The 18862-nt window shown below is 50.4% G+C and overlaps 1 protein-coding gene across 1 annotated transcript in view; it reads left to right on the top strand.

The window, feature by feature from the left end:
- Positions 1 to 15801, top strand: part of GFRA4 (GDNF family receptor alpha 4) — a 72156-nt gene extending 56355 nt beyond the window's left edge. The window contains exons 2-8 of the mRNA XM_086464235.1: positions 2058 to 2336; positions 5038 to 5118; positions 8544 to 8889; positions 11954 to 12063; positions 12989 to 13123; positions 13372 to 13529; positions 15655 to 15801. Of these exons, the coding sequence (XP_086320361.1) occupies positions 2058 to 2336; positions 5038 to 5118; positions 8544 to 8889; positions 11954 to 12063; positions 12989 to 13123; positions 13372 to 13529; positions 15655 to 15801 (1256 nt within the window). The remainder of the gene's footprint in view (positions 1 to 2057; positions 2337 to 5037; positions 5119 to 8543; positions 8890 to 11953; positions 12064 to 12988; positions 13124 to 13371; positions 13530 to 15654) is intronic.
- Positions 15802 to 18862: the final 3061 nt, after the last annotated feature.

Here is an 18862-nt window from a genome sequence, read left to right as displayed (position 1 = left end):
TTTGAAATAACCGAAAGCTTGATGTTGGCCATGAGGCACTTCCAAATAGTCTGGAGTTTGATGAAAGGTTTTGCATTTGAGAAGCCATTGAGATATTTCAGGAGGAAACCTCCTGGTGGGTTCACCCAAAGTTTGTAATAAACATAATTGAAATATCTGAACTCCAGCTGCTACCTTCTACTCTAATCAAGAGCAACAGAAGCAGCTTCTTCTTAGCAAACACCCTGCGACTGCTGAAGGGAGAGAAATGGATATACTGGGCTCAAGTGCTGAACTGGGAGGGCAGCAGAGGCAGGTGCAGAAATTCATGGCAGGAGAGGCAGCAGGTGGAAGGAGGATAAAAGGACTTTATGGAGAGATCGATTGACTCTTGGAGAAAGGGGAGGTCCCATGATGTTCTCAGAGATGGAAATCAGGGGCCCACATTTTTCTCAGGAGAGAGGATTTTCTAATACTGTCTGAGTTGGGTCTCACCAGGAACAGACCCTGGAGGGGCTCAAAAACCAGAAGGTGCCCCCACCGTATCTACCCTGTGAAGGGTAAGGTGTCCTTACCCTTCTGGTTCCTATCCAAAGGGAAGACATGGTAAGTTAGGGACAGAGAGTTCCTTTAGGAAGTGTTCAAGAAGTCCTTCTTCAAGGTCATTACAGTAGTTTCGGTTTTTATAGTACAGCAGGATCTGAAATTACATTATAGACACAGGGATTGATTCTCCCCATCCATAAACGAGGTTTGCCTCTTCATCACTCCCCCAAGCTACGGTGCAGTCATGCCTGACCTATGTCAACATGCTCCAGATCATCACACCAACTGGAAGGACTGCAATTCACCTTGTCCTGACCCCCATCTCCTCTTCATCATCTGGGTGCCACCATGCCCTGCTGAGCACAGCTGAGCCCCTGGCCCTGCCATTGACGGGGTGCAACGATGCAGCCGTGAGCCTTGGAGCAAGCACATCCCCAGGAGTCACTCTGGTTGTGACCAGCCTGCTTGAAAGAGAAAATGCATCTAATAGCGTGGAGTTGGTCTGCTCCAGGCCATGGGGGCACAGCACCACTGAGCCCTGCTGAATTCATTTATTGCTGTACACGTAGCGATAATGTCTTCCTCTCATGCTTTCGTCTGTCCTCTCAGCATGGGGAACACAGCACTTTTTGTAATTTTTACAAGTAACTCTGAGAAGAATTTTCAGAAGTTTGGAAAAAGCCAAGACAAAATGGTGGGAGTCCTGGGGAGGTGGTGACAGTGAACAAGGGCCAACTCCTGGGACACATGTGGGCTGACTCCATGTCAAAACACCCCACACAGAGCCATTCATAGATTCAGAGAGGTGTAGGCAGAGTTAAATCGTGTGCAAGGAGGAGAGGCTGGGGTCTCCATAGCATTGAGCTGCTGTTAACTTTGGAGGGCAGAAATAAGACAGAGAGCTGGGGGAGCAAAGAGTTTGGAAAGGTTTTGTGCCCCAGGCAGGAAAGAGCAAGCACCAGGAACTGGCTGACTTTCTGCCACATATAGTCCTGCTTCCATGCTGACAACGTCCAGGGTCACTCTTTCAAATCAAGAATAACCTGGCCTCCAGGAGAGAGGTGACCTCTCCTTCTGGCTCCTCAGCTGGACATCGCATGCATCTCATTGCTGCTGGTGGCCCAGCAATATGAGAAAGGAGGTTGGGCTGAGGTGTTGAATCTCAGCTTGTGTCTTGTCTCCTCAATATCCTTCCACTTTCCTTTCACCCACTCCTGTTCCTCTGTGATGCTCTGAGCTGTGCTGCAGCACACTCGAGCCGCCAGTGCTCCCCATCATGTGGGCAATCTATGAGTAGAAGCAGCAAGCCTGGGGATTTAAGCCCTCTAGTCAACCTGTTGGGGAGGGATCTGCCCATTTAAAGATTTCAGAAGCTGGGTCACTGCTTGTAGAGTGGATGGTGATGAGAGTGATTTCCATCTCTCCATGCGAAGATGGACATCCCAGCCTGGTCCAGCTCATGGGAGACACAATTCATTTCCCACCTGGGGTTGCTCCATCACCCTCACACTACTTCTCTGGTTTTCTTGCAGAAGGTATGGCAGAAGCTGTCAGCTCAACCAGGGACTGCCTTCAAGCAGGAGAGTCCTGTACCAACGACCCCATCTGCAGCGCCAAATTCAGGACCCTCCGGCAATGCATCGCAGGCAATGGAGCCAACAAGCTGGGCCCCGACGCCAAGAACCAGTGCCGGAGCACAGTGACAGCCCTGCTCTCCAGCCAGCTGTACGGCTGCAAGTGCAAGCGAGGCATGAAAAAGGAGAAGCACTGCTTGAGTGTCTACTGGAGCATCCACCACACGTTGATGGAAGGTCAGTCAAGCAGGGTACTCATTTCTGATGATCTTCCTAGAAGGGAATTAATGGTGGGGCTTTCTGCAGAGCTCCCCAGCACCAAAGTGACTGCAAAAATGGTCACTCCTGTAGTATTCCTTTCCCTCTCAAGACCTACTGATCCACACAGTAATGGCATTTTGGGGAAAGCAATCCTGAAAACCTGAGACATCTCCTTCCTTTTTTTTAACCTGGCCTCTTTTTTTATGACCTTCCCAGTATACCTTGAGACCTTTTGCTGGGAAAAAGTACGGTATGTTTTGCACCTAAGTATGTTAGCCGAGACCATGAAAGCCGTGGATTTTACAGAAACACTATACAAAGCATGGGCATTGAGGAAAAAACATCATGAACTCAAAAAAAAAAAATCGCTCTCTTGGAGGCTCTCAAATGCACCAGTGTCTTTGGGTTAGTGAAGATTTGGGGCTGGTGACGCCAAGTTGGAATTTAAAGCGTTCCCAGAGCCAGTATTTAGTAAGTTTGGATTTTGACGTTTTTTAAGAGTCATCATAAAAGAGCACCTCAGTGTCCATAACTCTTCTTTGTCAGGCTGGTGAGTATTTTATGCACCATGAAAATTAAAACGGGGAATAAAACAGAACCTTCCAGCCATGGGCTGCGAAATGGATTAATAAAACACCGCTGGCTGGAAAGCTGAAAGGAAAGGTACAGGGGTGATAACACGGGCCAAAAGGCCAAGCAAAACAAAGGGGATGGAGACTGTAATGCACAGGCTTGCCAGAATGGGAACTGCTTGATCATGTTCCTGGAAAGCTTTCAGGTGCCACAGCTTGCAGGGTGCAGAGCGTGGTGCTGTGAACTGGCTGGGAAAATAAGAGAACTCAGCACCTTCCAGGATCCAATCCTTCCCATAATTATGTGCCAGGTGAATTTGTTTGCATTGAAGTGAAGCCCAGAGAAGAGGTGGCAACCCAGCCTGTCCGTTCATCTTACCAGGCTGTGTCACAGCTCCTTCCCCGCTGACCTTCGTGGCCTGAAGCTTTGGTCACAGTTCACCTGTGACGTGGCTGTGCAGGACAGTGGTGTCAGGAGGACTTCCAGCTCTGGGACCACTGCTGGAAGAGCAGTGAGAGGATGGCGGGGAGTGCTGGGAGCAGGCAGGGGCCAGGCGAGGGTCTCCAGATGCGGAGTAGGAGATGGATGCTGGATGGCCAGGTTGGATGGGCTGCCTGCCCAGTGGCTTGGAACCTCCATCTTGGGGATGACTGTGAGAGGGCTCTTATCGGAGATGGCCAAGGCTCTGCCCTTCTTCTCCTCTGCTGTCGTGTCCTGAGCCCTCCATTTTTTCAAGCACTGAGTTCACTTGCAATGCAGATTCACACTCCCAAACCTTTGATTTCCTTGCCTTAATTTCCCCAGGGAAATATATTTCATAATAGTCACATGTTTCAGAGTCCTTACACATGTTTAATTGACTGAGAAATGAAGCCAATCCACATGCTCCGTGTAGAGCTTTGTCTCTCAGTCGTACATACCCAGGAGGCTGTAAAAAGCTTCCTAGAAACCCTCTTATAAAAATCAATTGTGGAAGTGTGTGCTCAGGGAATTTACAAAGCATACTATTTACTCAGCTTCTCCTGAGCGTGCCTGTGTTTAGCCACCTTCCCATTTGGAGACACAATAACACGATGACAACCTGATAACAATTCTCTGATAAGGTGCTATATCATCAGGACATAAAACTGCTACGCTGGAACATACAAATGGGCCCCTCTCCAGTCAGTAACGATGCAAGATATTTCAATGAAGGTGTAAAGCTGCCTTGTAATGCACCTGTGGTAATTACACAGGGCCGTGTACCCTGGGAGACATTTCTTCCTGACCGCAGCTGGCGATCAGCATATGCCCGGAGCATGAGGTTTGATAGTCCTTTTATCCCAGCCAGTGCATCTGCTGCTCCTGTCCATATCCATCTAAATGTCTAATAAAAAAAAAAAAATTATACTGAGCTGTTTGCTTCAATAATATTCTGTGGTATCCATCAGGATGACGGGGCATTACAGACCATTGAGCGGACGAGAGGGAAGCACCGATTGAATAAAATTAGCTTCCCAGCAACTTAAAAATGAAAAGGAGAAGTTTTCGTGGGAGCTGTGGGTCATTAGCTCTATGCCAAGTAAGAGAGGGCTGTTGGCAAGAAGAGGAGAGGTGTTAATAAATATTGAGGGATGTGTGTTGCCACACACAGAGCCCTGTTCACAGCCCTGGCTGTGTCCTAGAAACAGATGAGGAGCATTGACCCAGGGAGGGACATATAGGAAACAGCAAGAATGGTGATGGAAACCCCATGTGTGTAGGGAGCTGGTGGTTTGAACTCTGCTCGTGAGCAAGAGACTGTGCTACAGTCTGGTGTCCTCAGCAGCAATCCCTGTAAAGGGGCCCAAGACTTGAGCTATAGAGGGTTGCAACTCAACAATTCCCTGAGAGGCTGTCCTACTCCAAAGCTTTAGAAATCCAGTTACATCCTATTCCTTTCTCTAAGGATATGGCCATACATCAGTTCCTGTGACTCTGAGTATCCACTTCCTTATGGCCTTTAGAGCTCACGTCCCCTTGGACCCACCAAACAAACCTACACTGCATCTGTTGAACCCTGTACATCTTGGACATCCCTCAGGAGCCTCAGCTGCCGTCTCACTAACTTCTCTTTTCAACCCAGGCATGAATGTACTGGAGAGTTCCCCTTATGAGCCGTTCATCAGAGGCTTTGACTACGTCCGGCTGGCATCCATCACAGCAGGTAGGTGGGTGGGTGGGAAGATGCTCTTACACTGACTGGTTCAAACAGGGGGAACTGGCTGTGGGATCGAGCACTATGGACAAGGCAGTCCTTTGTGGTTTCTTTACAAAGCATTGCTGAGATCTTGCAATCATTTTTCCAAGGAGCTGCTTACGATTCGTGTGCTAAACTGATGGTAGAAGAACATGCTCTAGGAAGAAGCACCTGTGATTTTCATTCTTTGGCTTTTTCATGTCCATAATCTGAAGGGCTGGGACTGAAGGACATGGTAGGAAGGCCACTTCCAATGAGCCATCACAGGTGGGCTGATTGTCCACAGCACGTGGATGACCTGTGCCATGCAGACACCCTGCCAAACTCCGCAGACACAAAGATCAATAACCCAACCTACCAGTTGATCCCTGCCACAGCCTTTAACCCCATGCCCTGAGGGCAACCTCAGGACTCAGACCCGTGTTCTGCTCTGCATCGTGTAATCTGCTTAATAACGTGAGCAAAGCTGCACGACACCTTTTAACCCCCTCGAGGGCACGAACTCCCAGCTCAGCAGTGAAAAGGTCAGCGCAGTAGCTATTAAGCCATCCATCACCAACATCACAGCTGCCACCACAACCAGCGACTCTGCTTGCGCACCACAGCCGTGGGGAGGTTTTACCGACAGTGATTTTTGTCACTGAGCTATCCACCTGGGAGCAGGTGACGTACTCCTCGCGTGCCTCTGGCCGACGTGCCAAAGCAGCAGTCCTTTGCAGCTCTTCCCAAACATGCACCTGGCTCTGCGGTGGCATCCACAGCTGGGGTGCACCCAAGCGAGTAAGGAGCAGCAGGTCCCTGCAGCCGACGGATGCCTGCAGTCCTTGCGATGGCGAGGCACTTCTTAGGTGAAGATGTCCAGGAGCAAATTAACCCGTCAGCCCTCGACAATCTGAGCAGCGAGGGGAAGGGGGGCTGCTCCCTGACCTCACATCTTCTTATTGACTCCACTTGACTGATTTGAGCACGGAAAGTGAAGCATGCATAAAGCTCTTTGCCAGGTCGTGGCCTTCTTTACTAGGGGTTTTTTTCCCTTTTGCTGAAAGTCCTACAGGGCTCTTCAGAGCACGGCGAGATCTAGGGATGGGGATTTTTGTGCATGGTTAACGCACTGTCAGGTTTTTAAAGCAGACTGAAACACGTTGGGCAGCAAAGCGAACGGGCCCAGAGAAACAGGGATATGCACAAAAGGACGCAGCACCCATCTAGGGACATGAAGTTTCTTGGTTTAACCTTTTTTTTTCCCTGTTTATACTCATCACCACCTTCTATAACATCACATGACCTGGTGCGTGTCCTGCGCCCAGGATCATACAGTCAGCATTGCCAAAGGACCCTTTTTCAAATCTACCAAAAAAAAAAAAAAATCCCCAAGAACTGGTTGAAACATAAGGCACCCCCACGGCCGTATGCCAAGTCAGAGCAACAGGCATTTTTAACCTGATTTTACATAAACAATGTATGGCCACTATTAAAACTGTACAAATGGAATTATATCCCTCCACTCTAATTGTAGTGGTGAGCTAAAAAAGCACATCCTTTGTTGTTGCGTAGGAAGAGGAGAAAAGGTAGCGTGTTCCCTGTGATTCATTAGCTGAATGGGTAATGAAACCCTTCCAAGTAACTGTTTCCTACACGTTGGCTGACAGTTCCCAGTGTAAACCGATGCTCTAACATTCATCCCTGGGTGTTTTTAAAGGGAAGTGCCTACGTGGTGGGAACACATCAAATGGAAGCTTCGCCCATCGTAAAATAACTGCAAAACTTTGGAATTTGACTTCCAGCTGACCATAAGAAGCAGGGACAACAGGAAAGGAAAAATAAATGCTCAGAGAAGGAGCATCTGACAATGTCAGTGGAAATGAAGGAAAGCAGCCAGTTTTGAAGTGCTCAGAGAGACTGACAATGTTCTAACACTTGTCAGCAATGACTGGTTGGTTTTAACTCCCGGCCAAAGATAGGGCTTGACTCTGCATTGGAAATTTATCATTCCGAGGATTTTTCTCTGTGAAAAAATCCTTCTCTGCTGGGGAGAAAGTCCTTCTAGTGTGTTTCAGGCCACCGGCTTAATTCAGAGAGTTGAAAAATAGCTTCAAATTCATTTTCTCTCTCACGCTTGGAGGACCCTCATCTTATCTGTCTGATCAGACAGAAAGCCTAATGTCTTGACCAACTCCTACCAGGGACTCTGTAGCATTTCCCTCCCTCTACATAACAGAGCCCCATCAATCTTTGAAGGAGCCCTAAAACCAATGTTACGCAAATAACTTTCCCTCTTACCTATTCCCCACATTTTCAGAGGAGGTCATTGGCGTATAAACTTGTGAGGCTCCTATTTGTCTAACGAAGACAGTGTGTTTCTCAGCTGTCACCACAGTTTTTGCTTTATTTTCCTGATTTTTTCCACTGCTTCAAGTTTTCCTCCACCTTCCAGGCAGCCCCACAGCCCACCCCTGCTCTCCCACTCAGACTGCAAATCTGGGCCTTTGTTTCCCCTCTTGTTTAAGAGGGAGGACATGGAGATTGATTTCCCTGAAGCCAGTGAAGGCGTGACCTTGCAAAGGGTGTGGGGAGAGACCCACATGCACCCACATGCAGGCAGCATCAAGGTCCCAGGGGCGTCACATTGGATGGTAGCTCTGATTCCCATCCCGTGAAGGCACTGCTTAGGACGTGGGCATACTGGGCAGGACTGGGCAGGACGGGGGAAGCCAGAGCACTGTTGTGGTGCTTTGAAATCCAGACAGCTATCACCTAGCTGGGCAGATCCTGGGATGAATATAGGACAGCCGCTGCCAAAGCCAGGTTTGACCCTCTGGAAGCCTGAAGAAACTCACTGTACAGGGTAGAGAGTCTGGGGTGAAAGGGTTAGTGCAGACCACCCATGTATCAGAAGACCCAGCCTTGCCACTGACTCAGCGTTTGATCTTGAGAAACGTTTTTGGAAAACGAAGATCCCTTAGAAAAGATCCCATCACACTGGTAGAGCCAGTTATGGCCATAAGTAGATGCACTTTCTAATGATTGCTGTCTTCCCAGGCTTCAAGTTGGTTAATTCACAATGGTAAAGTGTTATGAGATGCCTAGGGTAGAGCAAAGCTTCATTTTATTAAATGTAGGGGTTTGGTGGAGCAGGCTCTGATGCGTGAGGTTTGTTGTGTGGCCATGGAACCTCTTGGTAAAGGCGAGTAGGGGAAGGGGATTTGGTCCTGCCAGGACACAGAGAGCAAATGTGGACTTCACCTTGGCCACTGCCTTCCTGGAGCGGGTGGTGGTCTCACCAAGGTGGCCATGGATGGGAGCAGGATGGGGACGAAGGTCTTGGCATAGGGTGGTGCTGCTGGCAGGGAGGTCAGCACAAAACCCTGTCACCATCTCCCACCACCCCACAGGGTCTGAGAACGAGGTGACCCAGGTGAACCGGTGTCTGGATGCTGCCAAAGCCTGCAACGTGGACGAGATGTGCCAACGGTTGCGGACGGAATACGTCTCCTTCTGCATCCGGCGCGTGGCCCGGGCCGACACCTGCAACCGCTCCAAGTGCCACAAGGCTCTGCGCAAGTTCTTTGACCGTGTGCCACCCGAGTACACCCATGAGCTGCTCTTCTGCCCCTGCGACGACACAGCCTGTGCCGAACGCCGGCGACAGACCATCGTTCCTGCCTGCTCCTACGAGTCCAAGGAGAAGCCCAACTGCCTGGCGCCTCTGGACTCCTGCCGGGAAAACTACGTCTGCAGGTAACGTTTGCACATCGGGGTGGCTGACGTGGAGAGCTGCCCCTGGGGATCACCCACCAGTGACAGCCCAGTGACCAGAGACAATGCACCTGCTTGAAGAATCCCCTCTGGAAGCACCCATCCCACCACAACCCACTGACACAGGCCACTGCCCGAGTCACTCCTTCCCATGACCCACGTCCTTGTGTCATACTCTTTACAGAAGGCGTTAACAGGCAGGAGAAGATTTGAGAAGTTTGTGCTGGAGATTTTTTAGACCTTTTCTATGTTTTTTGGACTTCGGTCCTAAAGAAAGACCTGCTATAGAAATGAATCTGGGAAGCTGCAAGCTAAGCAGGGATGTGGCTTGCAGCTGCTTTCACCAATCTGTCTCCTCACTGTCTATCTCCCCTAGCCCAGAACATCCTACAGGAATACCCAAGCTACCCCAACAGTCACAGGCACTTGTAGATACCTTAAAACCACGGCTTGCTTTTTTTTTTTAATTAAAAAAATCAGTCATATATGTAAAAAATATCCCTTTCTACTGCAAGGCTGGATGTTCTAGTGATTGCAGTAGGAGTCTCAGAGTCACAGTTCTCACTCCAGATCCACCACTCAGCATGTGGCCAGGGTGGTTTGCTCCTCTTTTTCCATTTAAGCCCCATGCATGCACACATGCACGGACCCACCCCAATGTGCACACCCACAGGGATACCCCTTAAGTGTTTTTCCCTCAGCTGTACTACTTTCACCCCTCTATTTCTCAAAAAGTCTTTTATATTCCGGAAGGTTAATCCACATACAGCTCTCAGGAGTGGAGCCCATCTGTCAGTAAGAGATGTAAGACCGTAACAGCAGCTGTACTGCACCAAACGTGGTGGTCCCAGCCCTGTCTCCCATGAGCAGACACCTGGAGAAGAGCACAAGTGCAAGTGTAGGACATATCACCCAGTACTGTCCCAGTCTCTAATTATTGTGGGCTTTGGGACTTCCTGAGCTGAACTTGCAGCAGCCATCCCCTACCAGCATATTGTCTTTAAATTACAATTAAAAACCCATGTCTTTTCACAAAGGGAGGTGAGAGCACCAGCATCCTCTTGGAAGGATTCACCAGCACTAATACCCTCACCCCTCTGCACCCCAGATGAAGGAGAACAACTGGGCTATACATCTGAAGCTGACTCTGAAAAACGCAAATCCCCTGAGCCACACGAGCTCTTGCTCAGACTTTCCCCGGCCACCCAGGGAATCCAAAATGGAGGGGTACTGCCCTCTCCCTAACGAGACAAGTGGGCTCAGCGGGGAAGAAGAGGTTCAAAGGGGAGAGTGTTGCTTCCCAGGAGGCTGGAAACTGCTTCCTGCAAGCAGCGCAGCTGTTTATTATCTGATCTCTTGGTCTCTGAATATATAATATAAAACACCCTCTAGAGACATGGCGGGAGCAAGGGGTTGATGTGTGACCCGGTCAAAGCTAGCAGTGCAGAAACCACAAGGAGAGCCAGTAACAAATCATGGCACTTTAAAGAAATATAGTAAAATATTCCAGGTCTAACCCTGCCTGCGCTGCTTAGTCCTCCTAGAGCTTCTCCACAGCTGTAACCCCTTGAATTTCCCAGCTTGTGGGGGCTGGGCTGTACTAACATGAGTAATAAAAACCCTGCAAGCAGTACCTCCCCCTCCTAAATAATGCAGCAACAAATTTGGGCAAGAAGCGTTTGCCTGGCCATGGCACAGGAGAAAGGGGTTGGTATGGGGCAAACATGGGGACAAAGAAGAGAAAAAAAGGAGAAGACTTGGGAGGAGGAGAGAAGCGGGTAGGAAACCTCAAGTCGGAGTGCTGACACTGACCAGGAGCACCAGCAAAATGTCTGGAAGAGAGACGTTGTCTTGGAGGAGCCACATGCTCAGTTTTTCTGAGATTGCCCAGGCAGAGCAAACATTTGAGGTACCCAGTTCCCAGTTCAGACACCGCAGGCTGTCGTCTAAAGGGCCCTGCCTTCAAGTGTCAGCGGTGCTAGTTCTTGCTTGAGTTTCCTAAGCAGCTCAAACACCATGTGAGATGCCTTCTTACCTGGCCACGGGATGCCTGTTTAGATGGATCTGAATCTCCAGGAGGTCCTATGTCCTACCTGAAAGCCCCATGTGGATGTTTCAGATATTCACAATGCCCAGACACCCCTAGATGCCTATGTGCCAGCAACTGACTCATCCCTAAAGAGAATTAGGTGGCACATATCTGGTCAGCAGGATGATTTACAGAGTTTATCTAACCAAGATAGCAGGGGAGCCACATGCAAACGGCAATCTGGCGCTCTGCCTGAATGATGCACCAACTTCCCTGCGTGGCCCAGGCCCAACAAGCCCAGCGTGTGACTCAAAGCTGCTTTGTGCCAAGTGGTTTGGTTTGGTGCTTTGAGCTAGACAATGTGAAAACTGAGGCACGGCGGTCTGCGGTCAGAGCTGTGTGTCACACGCTTCTTATTCCACAGGCTCCAGAGAGTCCAGTCTTCTCCTGAGAACGGGTGCCTGCAGCAGAGGATGTGGCAGCAGCCCTGGTGATGGTTAGGGCTTTTCCTTTAATTTGAAGTTAACCTTGTCTAATTTTACTATATAATCTTTGAAGAAAAACCAGACCAGAGTGATTCCCTCTTCCCTCAAATCAGCCCCAAAATGAAGGCTTAGGTCTCTAGGGGAAGTTATTACCCAAGAGTCACATAATGGCAATACAGAACGCATTCCCTCGCTGTCTGCAACAGCTCTTCCCTTGAAAACCAGATTCAGAAAACAAACATTTCTTCCAAGGCTGGACTTTTTTTGCAGTCCCAGAAGCAGTCTGTAAAACATTACAGCACCTACTCACGTCTCATCTCAAAGGGATAAAACCTGCTTCTGGGTTTGCTGGGGCGAGGGGGCAGGTGAGTGCAAAATGACGTTCATTTGAACTGGTTTAGCAACACCTACAGCAGCAAAGGGATTTTGCAAACGCATTCCCTTCTGTAAACACCACCAGTGTGCTGTTAAGTCCATTTTTGCCCCAAATATCTGTGCTAATATGTCCCGTTTTGCGCTCTCACTCCATCAGGTCACGCTACGCCGAGTTCCAGTTTAACTGCCAGCCGTCCCTGCAGGCTGCCAGCGGCTGCCGGAGGGACAGCTATGCTGCCTGTCTGCTGGCCTATACAGGGATCATAGGTAAGAGGCTGTGTCCTTCAGCTGGTCTCTCTCCCACTTTCTGGGTGGGAAATATCTCCTCTGGGTGGGAAACATCTCCTCTTACTCTGGCTATGAGGATAGTAAGGACGAGAGCTGAGACTGGGATCTCAGGGAGATGCCGTTTCTCTGCAGCGACTGGAGAAGGAGCCTGAGCCATGAGCATGGGGTAACTTCAGGATAGCTGCAGAGGAGGGAGAAAAAGCATGTACCATGTGCTGCTGCGAGAGCCCAGCTTCTCCCTCAGGTGGAAATAGATGAGCCATGCCAGGGCATCTGCTCTGTCAGGGGTTCCCTGATGCCACTGGAAATCATCATCCACTGACATCTCGCTGACTTCAGAGGATGTCAAACTGGGTGTTCAGGTGCTGCAGAGACTCAGCTGGCAGCTGTTAGCACAAGCACACAGAGAATCCAAAGAGGAGCGCCAATGGCCTTTGTACTTGGTCCGTCCTGACCCATGGGATAGATTGTCAGCTTTTTGGGTCAAGATTTCGTTCTGATTTAACCCTTTGTTTCCTCTGACCATCCTGAGATTGAGTTTGGCTTTTTTGATGGCAGCGTTGAAACCTTTAACGCACATTTACAAAGAGTTTTTGAATGTTATTAGGAAACCCGAGTTCCCAGGAGCTGCCCATTCCTTGGACTGGTAGCATGTCTTCATTGACTGAAGGCTTTGGTGGTGGTGGTGGGGTGAACAAAAGGGCTGCGACTGCCCTTTTTCTCCTCCCTGGGAGCAAACCAGACCCGTGACACCAGCACTTGAAGGTTTTTCTCATGCTGCCATCATGGAGGGGCTCAGCTGAGGCTGTAAACAGAGCAACCCAGGAGACCAGCAAGGAGGGGAATCATTGTCCTTTCTTGAAGTATCAGCCTTGCAGTGATGCTTCTCCATCCTTCCCGGCAGGCAGCCCCATCACACCCAACTACATTGACAACTCCACTTCCAGCATAGCTCCCTGGTGCACGTGCAATGCCAGCGGCAACCGGCAGGAAGAGTGTGAGAGCTTTCTGCATCTCTTCACCGACAATATCTGTCTCCGTAAGTATCGCCCGGCACGCTGTTGCTCCGGCAGCATTGCCCACAAGCTGGTGAGGCTTCTTGTGAATGAGGGTATGAAGATGCCCCAGTCCTCAAGAGCCTATAAGTGCTCAGCTCCCTGTGCTTTCAACAAAGGAGCTCTGAAGACCCTCAGGCATGCATTTGGAGGCTGGAGAAGGGATGCGTGTGCTTTCCCTTGGAAACGTTGCCCTGACAACCCTTTTTCTCCGTGTCTTTCCCACATAAAGAAAATGCCATTCTGGCCTTTGGCAATGGGACCTACCTGAACGCAGCTGTGGCCCCATCCATCCCCCCCACCACACAGATGTACAAGCAGGAGCGAAATGCCAACAGAGCCGTGGCGACCCTCAGAGAGAACATCTTTGAGCACCTCCAGCCCACCAAGGTAGGAGAGGGCTGACCTGGCCCTAACAGGTGCTTGGCTGTGTCTATACCTCCTCCATGCCCTCCAGCTCTCCTCACCTCATCTCCCTCTTCCACCTGTGTCATTTCAGCTACGTGCAGACATCCAGCCTCCCCTCCACCTCCCGGAGTCCCTGATTCACCCTCTTCTTCATGCCTTCACGTATTCTTCCCCAGCATCAATCATGGCTACATGCCTCTATCCCTGACTCTGCTCTCCTGCCTGTTGGTCACCTTCTCTTTCCTTTCGTGGGTGCTACAGAGAGATAAGGCTTTTTTTCAGAAGTACTAGGAAATCCATGGGCTCTTCAGGAGTGTAGAAGGGGAGCCAGGACCACTGGATTGGCTCCTCACCCTCCTGCAGGGCAGCTGCAGGTCTTCAGACAAGTATTTCAGCTGCCTGGGACACAGGTTCCTCCCTTGTTAGATGGAAATCCTGGAGGTCATAAGGTAGAGGCTTAACTGATTAAGGTTTGCTAAGCATTGCAAAATTTCAGATGAAAGATTCTAGTCATCAGCAAATTGTTAGTATGAAAACAATATTAAATTGAAATTATTTTAAAACAAATAACAGATTCATTGATGATGGCAGTAGTAGGCATTAAATATTTAATTTTTAAATTAAAAGCAATGACCTTGATTTGCCACCCACCAGAGTACTTTTCAAATTGAATTATTTTACTGTTGAATAATTAACAGTGACCCTGATTTGCTGAACGTTCAGGTAACAGAAGCTGTCAGTTAACTAGACTCCAAGGACTGAGCGCGGCCTTTGCACCAGGCTAGCCATTACCCTCAGAGAGCTTCCGTACATCTTTTTTTTAAGCCCCCTCCTTGCTTCTTTTGCTGGGAAAACACCCAATTCACCTCCTTCCACTCTATTTTCATAGAGCAGCAGGTTGGGAGGTGCAGAAATGCCACCTCGGCTTCCCTCACTGCTTTTCAGGGCATTGGTGGCCATGCACAGCACAGGCATTCTTTCATCAGGCCATACAGTTCACACCCAGGAGAGATGGAGGATTTGCTTCTAGCCAGAGCTCCCCAGACCTTAGTGCAAGTAGTGGCCTGAGATCTGGACCTTGCACTGAGAACTTTGTCCTGGAAGTGATGGAGAAGCTGTGAACCTCCCTCATCACTGACAATCCAGCCCAGACAGCCAACTGCTGCTGCCACCAGCAAGTGGGAAGCTGGAGAAAGCACCCACAGTAAGGGATGGCCCTACCACGTTGCCAACCTCCACATGACAGCAGCACATCCCTCTTCTGAGGTGTGAGTGCTACTGGAGCGTGGTCTCTGCTGACACTGCAAAGAGAAACCACGGAGGTGGGTCTTGACCTTGGACTCAACTCCAAATTCAGGCCCTTTTCAATGTTTAATGAGGTTGGTGCCCCTGGAGCTGAGGAGGAAAGCTACAGTGGATGGATTAGTCCATCTGCTTCCCATCTTCATAGCAGCGCAGAGCCTTGGCTGTAAATTATCTCAGTTACCAACTAATGGAAATAGAGCTCTCTGGTAAAGCAAATTTTTTGGCCACAGATGTCAACGCATTGTAGAAAGAGAAGGGTGCAGTTTGTCTGCTGGGGGTAGGCACCCGGGGTGGGAGTCAGTCGCTAAACACGCGCACTGCATTTTGAGCCAGCCACCCGGCTCCCAGCAGCTGCTTGGTGAAAAGCCTACCAGCCCCACAGAGATGTATTCAACACCCAGGGGACATCTCCGCCTGACGAGGCCATCGGGTCAAGCCGCTGGCCAGCAGTAGCTCCATAAGCTGCACGGATCTCCATGGACCACAGTGGGCAGCCAGGCACCCAACTCCTCACACAGACGCCTCCAACCCCTGTCCAAACCCATGGGCTGCACACCCAGTGCCGTGCCCACGAGGCGACCTCCTTGTATGCCATGGCGCTACCACCACCTTCTCCACCATCTCCAGCAGATCTGAGCTGAGCTCCAGATCAGAGCTGGAGTGTGAGACTAGTCCTGGCTCCCTCTGCACATGCACACGCAGAGGAAAGCTGCACAGTCCCCCCTGCCCCCTAAATCCTCAGAGGGACCAAGGTGGGGAACAACCACACCACTCACCCTGCGCCGCCTCCTTTCTCTTGCAGGTGGCCGGAGAGGAGAGGCTCTTGCGGGGCTCCACTCGTCTGTCATCAGGGACCTCCAGCCCAGCAGCTCCCTCCTGCTGGGAAGCTTCTCCGCTGCAGATGTGGCTTCTCCCCGCTCTTGCTGTGCTGAGCCTCTTCGTGATGTGAAGCGGGGCGGGCACACGCCAGGCAGAGACTCTCTTTGTGTCGGTTTCTTTACAAAACAACCAGACCAGTAACTTTTTTGGGAGAGCGGGAGGGGGGGAGGAGGGAGGGGATGGGAAGGAGAGGTGAGCGTGTGGGCATCCCTTCCTCCTCCTCGTCCGTCTGCCAATTTATTTGGTTTTATACAATATCAGCATTGTTGACAACCAGCTCATTCTTGGTCCTGGACACCATTCCACCCCACAGCTTGGTTGTTGTCTCTCCAGCTCTGTATGGATGGGGTCAGAGCCATGGACAATTCCCTTGGGAAAGGTGAAGGAGAGACTTGAGCCAAGAGATGAGAGCTTCAAAGGAAATGCTTTTGCCTGCCCCAGCCAAGAGAGGAAAGACATTTGACAGATGAGCTGTCAGGAGGTTTCCTGAAACCCTGAGTCACACTGGGGGGGCTCTTGACAGGACACGTCAAGTGATGTGGAGTTCAGACTGTCTCCAGGGATGCTCAGGACCTGACGGGCAGCCCACTTGGTTCAGACTGAAGAAACCAGAGCACCGGTGAGAAGGTTGTTGGTTTTGCTCACTGGAGAGGATCCTGAAGCACCTCTGGGGTGGACCAGGTAACCGGTCTATGAATTGGCTGGTGGGGATTATCCACCCACTTGAAACCATGGCCAGCGTGCAACCAGCATGCATCTCCAAGCTGTCACCTACCCCTTGGGCCCTCCTTTGTAGAGAAACGTGTGTCATGTATTGATGGTGTTCAGGAAGAAACACGTGTGTTGCGTTTTGTTTACGGCTGGCTTTCTCCGTGCCCCAACCCTAGCATCTCTACCCACTGATCCTGTAAAAGGTTTGGGGTACGTATTTTTTTGGCACATCCAGACAACCAGAGGCCAACGTTATCCCACTCCAAGCTAACCTTTCTCCAGGAGGGCTGGATGTGTGAGCCCACAGGCAGGACTCCATGTGAGCCAAACGCAACCCACTCCCACGTGCTACCTGTGCATCCGCCGGTCTCGCAGAGAGGCAGAGGATCTTCAGTCAGGGGGTTTCATTGGTTTTCCTAGGAAGAGATAGGATAGAAAAGGTTTGCTAGATGCCCCCCTAGGGATATAAATATCCAGCCAATTTGTGGAAAGGCCAAGTCGTGAGTCATGCCATGGGTAGGGAGCAGATTGCTACGGTTCCCCTCCTTGAAGAGCTGGCAGAGGCAATTGCTTGCGTCCGGGTTAGCCTCCTGCCAAGTCCTATTTACTCAGATTGCTTAAGCAAAGGCTGGTGAAGTGACCCATTCTACTGAGTGGCAACCAGAGCTCAGCTGGAGGGTGAGGACAAATGTCTCTCTGGTCTCTTGAGGCGCAGGGAGGCAGATGCATGACCTTGGGCTCCCTGAGCATTTGGGGATCTTCCCTCGAGGAGGTGAGCTGAGGACCCCCAGTGCCTTCTTGGGGGGCTGAACCCCTCGCTAGATCAAGCCAAGAAAGAAGATGGTAGGAAAGGATGAGAAGGTTTCCCAGGATAAATGCTTACCCAGGTTGACCACCACAGGAGGCACAGGAACAGCTCCAGATTCTAGAGCTTCCTCTTTAGGCCTGGGCTTTGCAGCAGCCCATTTCTTCCTTGGTTTGTGCTTCTCTGAGGATCATTATCTCCTTAGTGTTTGGATCCATAGAAAGGCTTAGCAGCAGCTGACACGGCAAAGTCCAGCGCTTTTTTTTTATGCCTATTCCCCATTGTTTATTGCTTCAGATTTTGCTGAGAAACTGCAACTTCCTTGGGTTTTGGTCGAACATGAAACCACTCCCGTTTTCAGTTGAACACCCGTGGACGTGTAAGACACACAGAGAAATCCTCCTGGCTGCATCCTATCCAAAGTTCTGCTCCTCAAGATCCTCCTTGGGGCTGTAGCACCTGGTTGTCTTAATCCAGGGCTGTGCCAAGGAATATGCCAAGATCCAAGGCTTGGGTGCAGGGTTCCAGGTCACACCCCGAACCAACACTTGCATGTGAGCTCTTCGCTGCCAAGAGGCTCACCCAGATCAGGAAAACAGGCAGGGAAGTAGCGCTACAGGCAGGAAAGTCCCTCACCTCCCTTCAAAGTGCCGTAGCCCTGCTCTTCTGCACATCTAACTCCAGCAAGCCTGTCTCCACCAGTCTTCAGTCTTGCATGGGCTGAGGCTCCGTGTAGGACGGGCATGCAAGTGTCAGCTGCTTTCCAGGAGCACCTGCTCCTGCAGCCTCTCATGGCTCCACTCCTGCGTCTCTTATAGCTCACTGGCGGTGATGTTGAAATGCCACTTTGCTGCTTCCTTCTCTGATTGACAGCCAGCAGAGACGGACTTTCTCTAGGTGGTCAGGATGACTGGCAACTGCATTTCAGCTCTCCCTTAGGACCAGTAGGCTGTGAAAAACAGATGTGGAGAACCCTGCTCATAGAGGGGATGGAAGAGACCTCCAGAGGTTGCCTAGTCCGTCACCATGTCCCACAGCAGGACCAACGGTCTGTTTACATTTTCTGGCACATTTATCTTAAATGATTTTTAACAATTTCAATGAGAGACATCATCATCTCCCCAGGATTTGTATCTTGCTTCAAAGACTCCTTATGACATTAGCTGTCTCTAAGCTTCACAGGCCAATGAGACCCTCAATTCTCTTTGCGGTGTCTTCTCAAGTTCTCAGTTTTGGAAGGATGGCAGACCAACAGCTAGAAGTGCCCTGAGGCTGTGGAAGGTGACAGCCAACTACCCTGAATCAGATCACAGAGGCATTGCGGGAGAAGCTCGAAAAACACGGCAACTGTCTGCTGGGACCCCGGCAAAAGCTGCAGTGAGTTAGTGGAAATGGGTGACACTAACTAACTACTAACTAACCCCTGCTAGAGAGGTTTCCTCCTCATGCCCTTGGTTGAGGGACCTCAAAAGCATCTGCAGAGTTGAGGTTGCAGGACTGAAAATACTCTCCCTGTCCTCAGCCTTTGTCCTGTGCTGTGAGTTTGGATATAGTGTCCTTTAAGCACTGTCCCAGGCCAGGTCCTTCACTCCTGGGGGTTCACCGCAGTCTGGGG

This window comes from Leptosomus discolor, chromosome 4 (genome assembly GCF_034619465.1).
Source record: "Leptosomus discolor isolate bLepDis1 chromosome 4, bLepDis1.hap2, whole genome shotgun sequence".
Taxonomy (NCBI): domain Eukaryota; kingdom Metazoa; phylum Chordata; class Aves; order Leptosomiformes; family Leptosomidae; genus Leptosomus; species Leptosomus discolor.
This window is presented reverse-complemented; position numbering and strand designations above follow the sequence as displayed.